Source organism: Gracilinanus agilis, chromosome 3 (genome assembly GCF_016433145.1).
Source record: "Gracilinanus agilis isolate LMUSP501 chromosome 3, AgileGrace, whole genome shotgun sequence".
NCBI classification, from domain to species: Eukaryota; Metazoa; Chordata; class Mammalia; order Didelphimorphia; family Didelphidae; genus Gracilinanus; species Gracilinanus agilis.
Genome location: NC_058132.1, coordinates 628,742,180 through 628,755,724, shown reverse-complemented (window position 1 = coordinate 628,755,724; position 13,545 = coordinate 628,742,180). Strand labels below are relative to the sequence as shown.

Here is a 13,545-nt window from a genome sequence, read left to right as displayed (position 1 = left end):
TCTAGAAGGTGATTTGTAGACTTCAGAGTCATTTCCAAATGGGAGCTTATTGGTAGGTGACTTACACAGTTGGTGAAATGCTTCTCATTGATCAGACCCTACTGAAGAGATCTTCCAAGTGTCAGAGATCTAAGTGTCAGAGATGTACCAAGTGTCAGAGATGTACCAAGTGTCAGAGATGTACCAAGTGTCAGGGATCTTCCAAGCATACAAGAATCCAGTCGAAGCTTACAGTAACACACACACCCCAGACTTGGCAGTGCTGCCATTGGGACAGCCCAATCGATTGGGGTCATTGAGTTCCTCAAACAGTCCCGTCTCTATAATTTCTTCTTGCCAAGCTATTGGAACAGCACCTGTGGCAAATTTTTTAAAGAACTTTCTATCTCTTTCATCAAATTCTATCCCCTTGATCTCAGAGAAGTCTTCGATGTCACCAATGTCTTTGGCATACACCACCGAGGGGTCTGGCACAAAGGGAGGGTCGACGAGACCAGCCTCCAATCGGGGGAAATTGATTGTTTTGAAGAAAGCGTGTTTCCTGGGATCGTCCCCTTCTTCTCTGTAAAGACAGGAGACAGAGAGGCTGACATTTAAGAAACTAACAAAAAGGAGCTGTTTTGAGACATCTTCCATCAACATAGATTGGGTTCTCCTGGGACTCAGAGGGTCAAGACTGATCTTTCAGCCTCCTTCTTACTGGAAGGGAATAAAATAAGTGGAGGAGAGGAGCTTTGATGCACACACTCCTGAGTGAACCAAGAGTTAAAAGACGAGGAGTCAAAACAACAAATGCTGCTCTGATGGCTATCCCCCCCCACTCCAAACAGCAATTCTAGGTTGATGCATTGCCATAGAGGCAGTGAGTCACGGACGGGCGATTATCATACCTGAGGGCTCCAAGAAAGACTGTAGAGTGCTTTGTCCCTGATTGTCCCCCTCCCATTCCCAGCCTCTGTCAGCTTAAATGCTGGAAGATTGTGAGTAAACAAGATGATTTTCTGCTTTCTCATCAGTTCAGGATGGCACCAGACCATGCAACAAATTATATCCTTTAGAAGACTTGGGGTATTTAATAACATAATGGAGACTTGTCCAAAACCTTTTAGATAAAAAAAAAATCTTTTAGATGCCATTTTCCCTGGAAACTGGAAGACAGATGCAATGGCCTTTGAAAGTCACATTCATCTTGGCCACTTGTTTTTATTTATCTTTAATTAATTTGTTTGTTTTGAATTTATTGAATTTATTGAATGTAATGAATCAAAGTATTATTATTATGATTAACATCATCATTATTTTTGGCTTAGACTTGTGATTTCAATTGTGCAAAGAATTCTTCATATGGAAATTCCTTCTACTGGTGCATGTCTACATCTTTCTTATAAGGGCATGGACCTAGAAGGCACTTCATATATTTCAGAGGCAGGATTTGATTCTTAAAGTCTTTTTGACTTCATGGCTGGCCTTCTAGTCACTCTGCCACTTTCCCTCTTTCTGAAAAATTGATTATCTATCGCGTGATCTGTCACTTATTACTTGTGTGACTTTTCGTAAGTGCTTTCTCTCTGGTCCCTATTTCCTTACCTGTAAAATGAGGAAGTTGTAGTAGATGGTCTCATCCAACCCTAAATTGATGGGTCTGTATCCTAAATGTCAGAAATGGGATTTAAAGAAAGCTAGGTCTTCTTGACAACAAGCCTAACATATCCACGTTGCCTGGCAGAGTCTAAAGACACATTCCTTTGGCACTCAGAAAAATAGCCACGAGGGTGATAATAGTCTTGACCACTGCCTGCAGCACTTATTCACCCACACTGGAAGTGAGTCAAGAGAGCTGACCTAGTCCAGGAGGCCAAGCATGGCCCAGATTGTATTAAACTCTTGATGTTCTGCTCAGCAGAGTTCTTATATGAAATAAGCTGGGCTTTGGGATGTGGAATCAGACTCTTTCAAAGCAAATTCCATCTTTTATAGGATGAGCTTCCTAGTCTGTCCAAGTTAAAAAGAAGAAAAAATTAACCTGTTTGTGATTAATCCAATCCTAATAAAAAAAAAAAAGAAGATACATCCTGATGGTATTTTATTTCGCTCTTTTTGTCATAAAGTAACAAATAAATTGGGCCAACATCTTATACTGTGCATCAAAACAAGCACCAGATGTAAAGGTGATCTTGATGTAAAAAAAGGTATCATTGAAACAACTAGAGGTGAATGGAAGGAAATACATTTCAGGCTTGTGTTTTTTGAGGTAAAGTCATGACTAAACAAGGGATGAAGGAGATAAAAAAAATATAAAACAGAGCTTTATAGAATTAAAAAAAATGTATACTAACAAAACTAATGGAATTAGAATAAAAATAGAAACTGTTGACATTAGGGAAAATCTTTGAATTAGATATATTTTTGATGTCCAAGATATATAGGAAATTGATTTAAATATATAAGACAGAGAGCTTTTCCCCAAGAGGTCAATGATTCAATGACATGAACAGTTTTGGAAGATTTATAAATGACAGACAACCATTATTTCCCAGTGACGAATACAAAAGAAATAAAGGTCCAAAGAAATGAGTTTTCACTTCATATCCAGCAAATTGGCAAAGATGATAAAATACAAAGTCAGTGCTGGAGATGCTGTGTGTGGTAAGGCAGGCACAATGACACTGATGGTGGGTTTATGAAGGATCCAACTGTTTTGGAAAACTATTTGGAATTCCATGAGGAAAGTGACTATTTATGCCTCTTTGACCCAACAATACACACCGATGGACATTCAAAGAGCTCTGTGACAGAGGGGAAAATCTCATATGTCCAAATCTTTACAGTAGTAGACAGGTAGCATGATGTAAGCTAGGACTAATCTTGGAGTCAGGATAATGGGTTCAAATCCTACCCCTGACACATGCTAGCTGGGCAAGTACCTTAAGTTGGTTTAGCCCTGTGGATAAAGTCAGGAAGATCTGAACTCAAATTCAACCTTAGACACTTACTAGCTTTGTGACCTTGGGCACATTCATACCTTATACATACCTTTCAAGGATGTTGTGAGAGAATAAAGGTAAAGCACTTGAGATAGTGCCTTGGTACATAATAAATGCTTATTTCTTTCCTTCCTTCCTTCCTTCCTTCCTTCCTTCCTTCCTTCCTTCCTTCCTTCCTTCCTTCCTTCCTTCCCTCTCTCTCTCCCTCCCTCCCTTCCTCAGTGCCCCAGGCAATACACTATGACATAAACTGTAGATGAAACACCAGTTTACTTCAGTGGAGAGAATTTTTACTTTAAGAGTCACTAATGAAACCTCAGTTCCCAGCCCAAATACCCAAACACACAACTTTGAAGGGAAGGGTATAACTGGATATTATAAAAAAAAAAAAAATAGAGGCTTAAAGACATGAGACATTTACTATTCTTGTGGTCACTCATCAGTTCTTTCCATTTGAGTTATTTGCTTAGAGCCATCCCAAAGGGCTCTTTTCGTATCTATTTGAACACCCCTATAGTGGATTAGGATGTCTAGAATGCAACACTCTACTATTTTGCATATTTTCTTCTAAAGCCATTCCTGTTAGGGTGGACTGAACCAAGAGAGCCGCAGGGTTGCCATCTACTGGAACTACTAATATAAAGTTTCCACCCTGGAGCTTGGTGTCCTATCCTTAGATCTTCCTTCTGTGGCTCAGTGTGGGTCTCTCAGCTGATTTTTGCTTTGATATAATGAAAGTGGAAGGTCTTAAGTCCCTTGGAAGCCAAGTCATGTTATGGACCGCAAGGGAGTAATTAATTCTCCTGGGGATGGTAGGTCCTCTGGACTCTGGCCAGAGAAGGTCAGCCATGCCATTCTGGAGGAACCAGAGATCCTTCCCCCCAACCCCCCACTGCCTCCTGACTGCAGGAAAGAGCACATTCTTTCAGAGGTCAAAAATACACATGAAAACTAGTTCTGAGGAGCTTTAACAGATACAGCTAGAGATAGCTGAGAGGCTTAGTGTCCTCAGGGAACATTACAAGACTAATCTTTACATCAGGCTTAGCCAGTCTTTAATAGTGTAGTCTGGCAAAACAAGGCACAGATGGATCAGCCTTGCCCTTCTGATAGGGCTGATCACTCCTAAATCCATATTCCCACCCAAAACAGGGGAAACCACAAGTTGCTTTGGGTTCTAGGACTTTTCCAAGAATGATCAACCAGACTTTAAGCCTCTTGAGATTAGAGTCTCTGTTTTCTGCCCTTCCTGCCCTTTAGCAGCTAAGCCAGGGACCTAAATGCTTGCTGAGAATGAGGAAGGGGCCAGAGTACTGCCCTCCCTGTCTCCATCCTTCTCCATCTCCTCCATCACATATCCAGGACATTTCCAAGCTGGGAACACTGGGGTTCTGCCTCAGAGATGCTCACCGCAGTTCTGTTATTAGGTAGTACTCAGGGATTTTGTTACTCTTGGACCAGTCCCTGGCAGCTATGCAGTGTGTGTTTTTTTTACCCATCACCCTAAAGTTTGGTTTGGCATGAATCAAAGAAGTTATCAAGAGAGGCAGTTTCTTGATTATTATCTAGGGAGTCAAAGAGAAGACTTCTCAGGCTCATTAATCCAGTGGAATAGGTTTCAGAAAACAGACAGGCACTCTTTCCCCATTTTGGGGAAATCACACCAAGATTAGAATGGGTCTATTTATATTAACAGAGGCCGGAAAGCACCTGCTTATGTGGGAAGTCTCCGCTTAAGTATAATGTGTGGCCAGTGAAGCCCAGCCCAGATGTCGGGATCATCTGGGAGGCTGTGTCTCTTGGAAGCACTTCTATCAGAAACTCAGAGGTTATTGTTGCCCTTATCCTGCTGCATTTTATGAGCCACGTGATAAAAAGATACACACGAATGCTGGCCTAAAGGCTTGCCATCTTTTCTTTGATTAGAATACATCTTATTTATCTCCATGAGGTAGCTGAATAAGGTGTTAGGAAATATTCCTGGGTTATCTGAAGAATAACAGCAGGTCACAAAATAGGAATGAGGATCAGCTTTACAGAAAGCCTCTCCAAAGACCTGGGTTTTTATCCTTTTTTTTTTTTTAATGTCCAAAGGCAGCCCAGAGAAGGACACTTGGATCCTGGGTGCTTTGCAGTCTTGGAACATGCTCAGATTTTAGGAAAACACTCACTTATGCTTTGTTATTTTAGTGAAACTTTTTTTTAAAGAATCAATGAGGACTTGGACTGAAAATGTTGAAGGATATGTTATTGAGCAGCTGTTATTTATACATGGAGCTCTCTAACTTCACAAACAGTTTTTCAAAAGAGCTATGACAACAGATGCCTTGTAGTATAAAACTCTAAGATCAAGCTTGGGACAAGAATCATACTTAAGGATAGCATTTTCCTTGATTATTTTGCCCATTTTCTATTTTTAAAAGCAGAACACTTGGCTTTAAAGTAAGGAGCCCAACAAAATGTATAATTCCCAATGAAAACTATGAAATTTTTTGGTTGAAAGGGGCTTTGGTGATCCTCTAACCCAGCTCCCTCATTAGTTAGGTTTTGAGAAAAGTAAGTCTTAGAGAGAAGAATCAATTATCTTCCTCAAAGGCATCTCCTTAGTAATCTCTAGCTTTGGAACTACTCCTCTGGAATTGCTTTCAGAACCAAGTTAGGCTGAGGAAACAAAGCTAATTGCATCCTGTTTTTGACCTAAACCAGTATAACCCAGCCTTATCACCCAGTCTATTCCTTAGATTTGCCTCAAGATAATAGTCTTATTTCTAAAGTCCATTCTCAAAGGGCAAAGAACTGTTACTAAGGCTATAGAGAAGAATGTACTAAAGCCTAGGGAGGTAATTCTAAAGGAGGAGCACCAAACATAGTCTAAATAACAGCAGTATTGGTAAATAACTGGAATAAGGAATAAGGAATTCAGCCTCCCCCCCCAAGAGGAATACTTCAAAGAAAACCACACTAACTTGGTGGTGAAAGCACTGTTATGGTTGCTGAAAAATCAGACACTAGACATTAATGAAATAAGTCCATGAAAGTAGTAAAAGAACACAAAAAGATGAACAAAAACCCTGAAAGATTATAAAATCTGGGAGGAAATTTTAATGAAATAGTAGATTGATTGAGGAATAGAATGAGCTGGATGGAGTACAAAAATGAAGCTGGTAGAAAAAATAATACAATAACAACACCCCAGAAAAACTTTAAGGGATAGAGTGTAAAGGGCATTAAAATTGGAAACACAGGCTCTAGATTTAAATCCTGGCTCAGGCATTAATTTTCTGTGAGATATTGGCCAAGCCACTGAATTTTTCTGGGTCTTTGTTTCTTCATCTGTAATTTGGAGAGGTTGGATGAGATGACCTCCAGGAGCCCTTCTAGTTTAAAATCTATTCTAGTATATATTTTCAGAATCTCAAAACCAGTCCCAACAGTAGAAAGAAAACAAAATTTAATCAAATTATCCTTTTGTAGAAGATTACCTAAAACATACCACCAATTTTGTACTTTTTTTTCTTTTGGAATATGCCTTGTTTATTTTTTCATCTTGAGGAGCAATACAATTCACTCATTCTCTACACTCATTGTGCAATCCAGTAACAAAATATATAGAGAAGGTGGTTTGATCAACAAGCATCAATCACTCAGCCAAAAGGCATTTCCTACTATGGGTCAGGCATTGTGCTAAGTACTGGGGACAGAAAACAAAAACAAACACAATGCCTACCCTTAAGAAACTTACATTCTAATGAGGGAGACAACATGTAGTGTCATGGCGCCCTGAGGGAGATAGAGGAGGCAGCCTGTGCTCTCCTCGAACCCTGAAGAAGGTAGCCCAGCATTCTGAGTCCAAGAGCCTTGGGTATAGCAATACTTCCAGTCCACTGTCCATAGTTATCATTGTGGGCAGCTTTGAATTTGTGGTCTGGTGACTATTCCAGCAGGGGCTATGACTATCTCTAGGTGCTAAAGATCTAAGAAAAAAAGGTTCTTGCCACCAAATTCACTGGTACTGTAATTGGTTCAGCATTAGAAATGGATACGATTTTATCAGTGGAAATCACATGAAAGAAGAGGCATTACTCTCTGCTTTACTGCTGTACCATAAGAACCATGGGAACCTTTCCATTTGATGGTAGCTGAAACCTCCCATATGGACTGTCTTCTCCATTAGAATAGGAACTCCTTGAGAGGAGGGACTAACATATTTCTCTTTTTTTATCCCTGGGACTTAAAACAGTGCTTGACACATACTAATGCTTAAATGATTCAATTATTCATTCATTCCTGTACCTAAATAGTTACATAAGATATACAGAGACTAGATATAAGGTAACCTTAGAGGGGAAGGCAAGGGGATTGGAGTGTGAGATGGAAGGGACCAGGATTCTGTTAGCCCTGACAGCTATTGCCTAAGGCAATACTTTTAAGGATTTTGGTCTCATCAAGGTAGGTATTCCCTCTGTCAAAGCAGAGAGCTACCCTTCTATGACTTGATGGGGTCTCTTCAAAAGTTGCTAGAGCAGAAAAGGTCATCAGCATTTGGCCAGTCTCTTTCACACTGACCCCAGGTTGGTCCTTGGACTAGAGAGACAACCTAAATAAAATGCATCACTGCTTAATGACAACATGTTTTCATCAATCCAAAGTAGCTTTAATAATCGCTAATAATGTTAACACTATTCACACAGCTCATGTTTACCTGCTTCCTAAGCGTTGCTCTGCTTTTTTGGCCAGGAAGAGACGGCAAATGTCTTTGGCTTCTTCTGTGAAGCCTGCGTGTTGGAATTTGACCTCTTGTTCCAAGGTTCTCTGCTTTAAATCTTCTTTGCTGACCTTTTCCTTGTAATCTTTGAATGGCGTTCTCCCAGCCACCATTTCGTAAATACTACATCCCATTGCAAACCAGTCCACAGGATAGGAATAACTCTCCTCTTCCTTCAGGATTTCTGGAGCCATGTAACCATTGGTTCCAGCCTATAATGAAAGGGGGGGAGGGATAGTTATAGTTTATAATTATAATAAACTCTTGATTATTCAAGGTCTATTCATCCAATTAGGCAGCTAGTTGGTTCAGGGGATAGAGTGCCGTGTCTGAAGTCAGGAATACCAGAGATCAAATGCAGCCTCAAACTTCTACTAGTGCTGTGACCCTGGAGAAGTCACTTAACCCTGTTTGTCTCAGTTTCCTTATCTGTAAAATAAGCTGGAGAAGGAAATGGCAAACCACTCCAGGATCTTGGCTGAGAAAACCCCAAATGGTTCACAAAGAAACAAAAATCATCCAATCTGTAGACTTTTCTGGTACTCACCACCTTATACCTTTTGTTGCCCAAATTTAAGGCAGTTCCAAGTTAATTATATTCCAGGAGAAGAGATGAAACTGAAAGCAGTCAATTTTACTCCCTTTGGTGGTTCTCCAGGAAAATCCTTGTTTGATATCCCATGGTGGCTTGGGAGTATTCCTAGTTTCTTGAATTCTATTCACAAGAATAACTCAGGCACATGCTTCTGTTGACTTCTGCCAATTCTAATATGGACTTGGAGAAGGACCAACATGTCTGTTGTCCAAAGACCAAACCTAGCTTAGATGGGAGAAGCTCATCACTTGTCACAAAGCTAGTTTGAGTATCAAATGGTGTTCATGTAAGGGCGCCTCCCTCTTAGGAGGTGTTCTAAGTTGGTAATGAGGGAATATTTACAAAACAGCCCAATGCCTAGCACATGATGGGGGCTTAATAAAGTCTTGTTCTCCTTCCACAAATCAAAGGGGAATGGGGGCAAGGGCAACAGACTGAGGACTGGAAGAGTTCTCAAGCCATCTAGTCCAATCCTCTCTTTTCCGAGTACCATGATGCCTCTCCAGAGAAGACATGTCCAGTGCCCTCTAGAGCATCTTGGGGGGATTTTAATATTTTGCATATCTGCGATCCCTTGACCTCACTACGTGGGATCTTTGGTTTAGAGCTGGAAAGCTATCTAATTTAACCCCTCGTTTTAGAGAGAAGGAACTAAAAGATCAGAATTGTGGATAACTTGCCTACCGTCACGTAGTGGTAAAGCCAATCCCGATCACTTTAAATCTGGGGTTTCTTCTCACCGAATCACATTTCCCCTTTTTTAATACTCTTATACGTGTCATCATAGGTTATGTCTTCTTTATACTTCGTGTGAACAAATCATTTTCAGTGATATGCTGTAGCCTGCTTATGTCCATTTGACTTTCCATTTTATTTTTTTTTAAATCCTTCCCTTCCATCTTAGAACCAATACTGTGTGTTGACTCCAGGGCAGAAGGGCGGTAAGGACTAGGCAATGGGGGTTAAGTGAATTGCTCAGGGTGACACAGTTAGGAAGTGTCTGAGGCCAGGTTTGAACCCAGGACCTCCCATCTCTGGGCTTGATCCTCAATGCACCGAGCTACCCAGCTGCCCCCTTTTCCATTGTTCTTTTGGTAACCTTCACCTCAATTCTTTGGAGATCACCAGTGCTCTGTTATTTGTCATTATCTAACCTAAGGTATTTTAGCCAAGTAGCACTACAATAAATATACATACACACACATATACATATATATAAAAATAAATATATAAAAAATATAAAATAGTACTATAATAAAAAGTAGTTTGAATGCTTATATAGGGATAGAAGACCCTTTTGTCCACATCTGTGGAGACCTAGACAAGAGCTCTACTTGAGTTATATTCTAAGATTTTCCAGAGTTAAAAAAAAAGCATGTTTTTAAAATTAATTTTAATTTTGTTTTTTTCTCAATTACATGTAAACAAAAAAATTTTTTGTTTTTATTTGAAATCTTTAATTAATTAATTAATTAAGAACATTTTTCCATGGTTACAGGATTCATGTTCTTTCCCTCCCCTCTCCCCACCTCCCTCCCATAGCCGACACACAATTCGACTAAGTTTTACATGTGTCATTGATCAAGACTTATTTCCATATTGTTAATATTTGCAACTAGGGTGATTGGTAAACAAATTTTTAAAATATTCTTTTAAAAAATTTTTTGAGATCCATAATCTTTTCCTCCTTCCCTCCCTTCCCTCCTCCTTGAGAAAGCAAGCTATTTAATATAAATTAAGTAAAAGATCTCCGTATTATCCACGTTGCAAAAGAAAACAGAAAAAAAGGGTATGTTTTATTGGGCCTGCCCTTTAAGACTTACCTTGGTCCATGTAATTCTCATTCTTAAAGTACAGTCTGATGGGTTACATCTTGAGGTCTTGTCTGGGTGTATTTTATTTATTTATTTATTTTTTTGAGCTAAACTGTTTGCTCCAGGATAGTTAGCTTGTGGGCTATCATCACATGTTTTAATTATAAAATATATTAAAATTGTTTTTTTCACCAGTACCACATATAATCTTTGTATGGCATTCACCATTCCAGGAAAAAAATTCTAGGAATTATGGTGGGAGGAAACCTCTCTATGTCAACTTCTAGGTCTTAAAGAAAGCTGTAAAAAATGGGGACAAAGTCAACCTGATGATACAGCTTTGCAGATCCTCAGACAACAGATTTAGAGTTTGCTTCTGACCTCTTTTATCAAAGCCTTTCCAGTTTGGTAGAGTTTTTGAAAACATAGTCACTACTGCACCAAAGTGATATATCTATCTAGCTAAAGATTCTTCCATATATATACAATTTATATATATATTTATATATCATATAAAATATACAAATATATTTATATATCTTGTAAAATATATAAATATATTTGTATATTTTATAAAATATATAATTTTATATCATATAAATATATAAAATAAATAATTTTATATATAAAATTGATTTATATATTTATATTATTTGTATTTATATATTATAAATATTTATATTTATATATACATATTTGAAGTATATATGTATATATTTGAGAAAAAACACCAGGAAGAGAATATCTGTCCATTATTTTAAAAGGGTAGCATTTCACAGATATTTTATGGTCATTCCTATTTATTAGGAGAGAATTTGGAGAGAGGGACACAGAGCAGGGGCACATAAAAGTAAATCTCTATGTGTAGATTCTCTGGAAAACTGGTGATGAGCTCAAAATGAGATTGAGAAAAAGACTTTGGAAAGAACATGAAATGTAAGTCTGAGATGAGTATTCTTATGCTTTTAAACATAACTAGAATTTCACCTCATGCCCAGCAAATTGAAAAAGATGATAAAATATGGAAAAAGTCAATGTTGGAGGGACTGGGGAAAGACAGTCACCCTCATATATTATTGGTGGAGGTTTGGATTGTCCAACCATTCTGGAAAGTAATTTGAAATTATGCTAAGATAGAGATTAAAGTATCTATACTTTTTGACCCAGAGATCCTATTGTTAGGAAATCAAAGATAGAAAGGTCTTCTATAATAATTAACAAGCTCTTTTTGAGAGTAAAGAATTAGGAGGAAACAATGTAGATGCCCATTGATTGGGGAATTGGTAAATAAACTGGTGACTAAATGGAATAGAATGACTGCACAGTAAGAATTGATAAAAATGAAGAAGTGAAGCAGAGGAAGACTTAGATGAATTGATGCGAATAGAAGAAGGCAGAACCAGGAGCATATTAGACATCATGACTCTAGTAATGTTAATGAAAAGAACAAAGACATTAAATGTGATTTAATGGCCAAGCTCGGAAGTAAACCTCCCTCATGGCAGAGATGGGCAGCTATGTGTATGGAATATTTCATATTCCGTTAGACATAGCTGATATGTTGTTTGGTTATTCTGAGATTCTTTGTTTCCCTTTCTTTAGAAATCTTTTTTTCAAGGGGCTTGCTGGATAGAGGAGTGGAAAGGACATATTTGGAAATGAAAGTGATATAAAAAAATCAATAAAATAAGATAAGGAAAATGACAAGAGCATCCCTTAATTGTTTTTCTGTAGCTGAAGACTGGTGAGGAATAATAGTCAGCACAAATAGAAATCAGGATTAACTAGCAAATACGGGAAAGATGCAGGGATGATAATGGGTAATGGATTAATAACAATTCAGAAGGATGAGGCCAAGAAACATTAGATGACTCACCCAAAGTCACACAGGCAGTAATCTTCAAGGTTGGGAGTTGATCCTACGTCCTCTATTATTAAGGAATAGTTATTGATCTGCCATTGGTAGAGGGAGTTTTGTAACTGTGATTTCCCTACAGTAATAAAATCATAGATCCTGACCAAAAGGAAAAAAAAAACCTTTAATTCCTTTGATCAAAACAAAAAAAAATATTATTTTATCTCTCTGAAGCCTCTTCTTAAACTTTTTAGATTCAGGATACTCTTAAAAACCGAAGCCTCCTATGAGCCTTAAAAAATTATTGATGACCCCAAGAGCTTTAGTTTATGTGAGTTACATCTATTGATATATGCCATATTAAAAATTAAAATGGATACATTGTGTTTGAAATTTTTATTTAATTAATTAATTTAGAATATTTTCCCATGGTTACATGATTCATGTTCTTCCCCTCCTCTTCTCCCACCTCCCTCCTGTAGCCAATGAGCAATTCCACTGGGTTTTACATGTGTCATTGATCAAGACCTATTTCCATATTACTGATATTTGAATTAGGGTGATTGCTTAGAGCAGTGGTTCCCAAACTTTTTTGGCCTACTGCCCCCTTTCCCGAAAAAAATATTATTTGGCTCCCTGGAAATTAATTTAAAAAAAAATTTTAATAGCAATTAATAGAAAAGATAAATGCACCTGTGGCCATCACTGCAGCACCCACCAGGGGGTTTCTTCATGCATAAAATGAAGCTTTTTAGACAAGATGATCTCTGAGGCCTCTTCCAATTCCAAATCTATGATCCAATATAATGATGGTTACTCCCACTTTATGGATAAGAAAACTGAGGTTCAAAAAATTAAAGAGACTTGCCCATGCTCACAAGAGATAGTAAACCTCAGAGCCAGAAATCAAGCCAGTCCCTTCATTCTACGTCCTTTACTCATTCTATTTCTATACCCTACTAGCCCTCTATAACCAAAAAACCCTCTCTTTGTAAAGCAAATGTTAATTTTCAAAACACAAATGCATTATCTCATTTGATCCTCACAATAATAACTCCGTGGGGGTAGGCAGAGTACATGCTGTTGTTACTCCTATTTTGTAGATGAGGAAACTTCCATTCTAAGGGGTTATTTGGCTAACGAAGTGGTTATTTGGCCAAATAAATGACCTTCTGGCTTTCAGCCTGTGTTTTCTCTCCCATCTCCGATGGTAGCCTTAAACACTAACCTAAACACAAATAAAAATTCCCTTGTCACCAGCAAATGGTCTTCTGGCCCTCAATGAGTACTCTCAGGTATACGGGTCTTTCATAATTGTTTGTTGACTGATGGGAGTGGGAAGGAACCTCATGGCCATAAATCACCTGCCATATTGACTGGAGCAAAGCGTGATTTTTTTGTGGTGCTTCTATATCCCATTCCATTCAAGCTTGCTTCCAACTCTCCCTCACCTCCAGGCTCCCTACGTCCCATGGGCACATGATAAAAGACGGATCCGTGAGTTTGGCCAATGTGTCCTTGGGGGGGGGGGG

At 38.4% G+C, this 13,545-nt stretch overlaps 1 protein-coding gene across 1 annotated transcript in view; it reads right to left on the bottom strand.

Annotated features, from left to right (window-relative positions):
• Positions 1-228: 228 nt before the first annotated feature.
• The window catches only part of GRK7 (G protein-coupled receptor kinase 7), a 34,858-nt gene continuing 21,541 nt past the window's right edge, over positions 229-13,545 (bottom strand). Inside the window, exons 3-4 of the mRNA XM_044667607.1 lie at positions 7,687-7,961; positions 229-562 (exon numbers count right to left, since the gene is read on the bottom strand). Of these exons, the coding sequence (XP_044523542.1) occupies positions 229-562; positions 7,687-7,961 (609 nt within the window). The remainder of the gene's footprint in view (positions 563-7,686; positions 7,962-13,545) is intronic.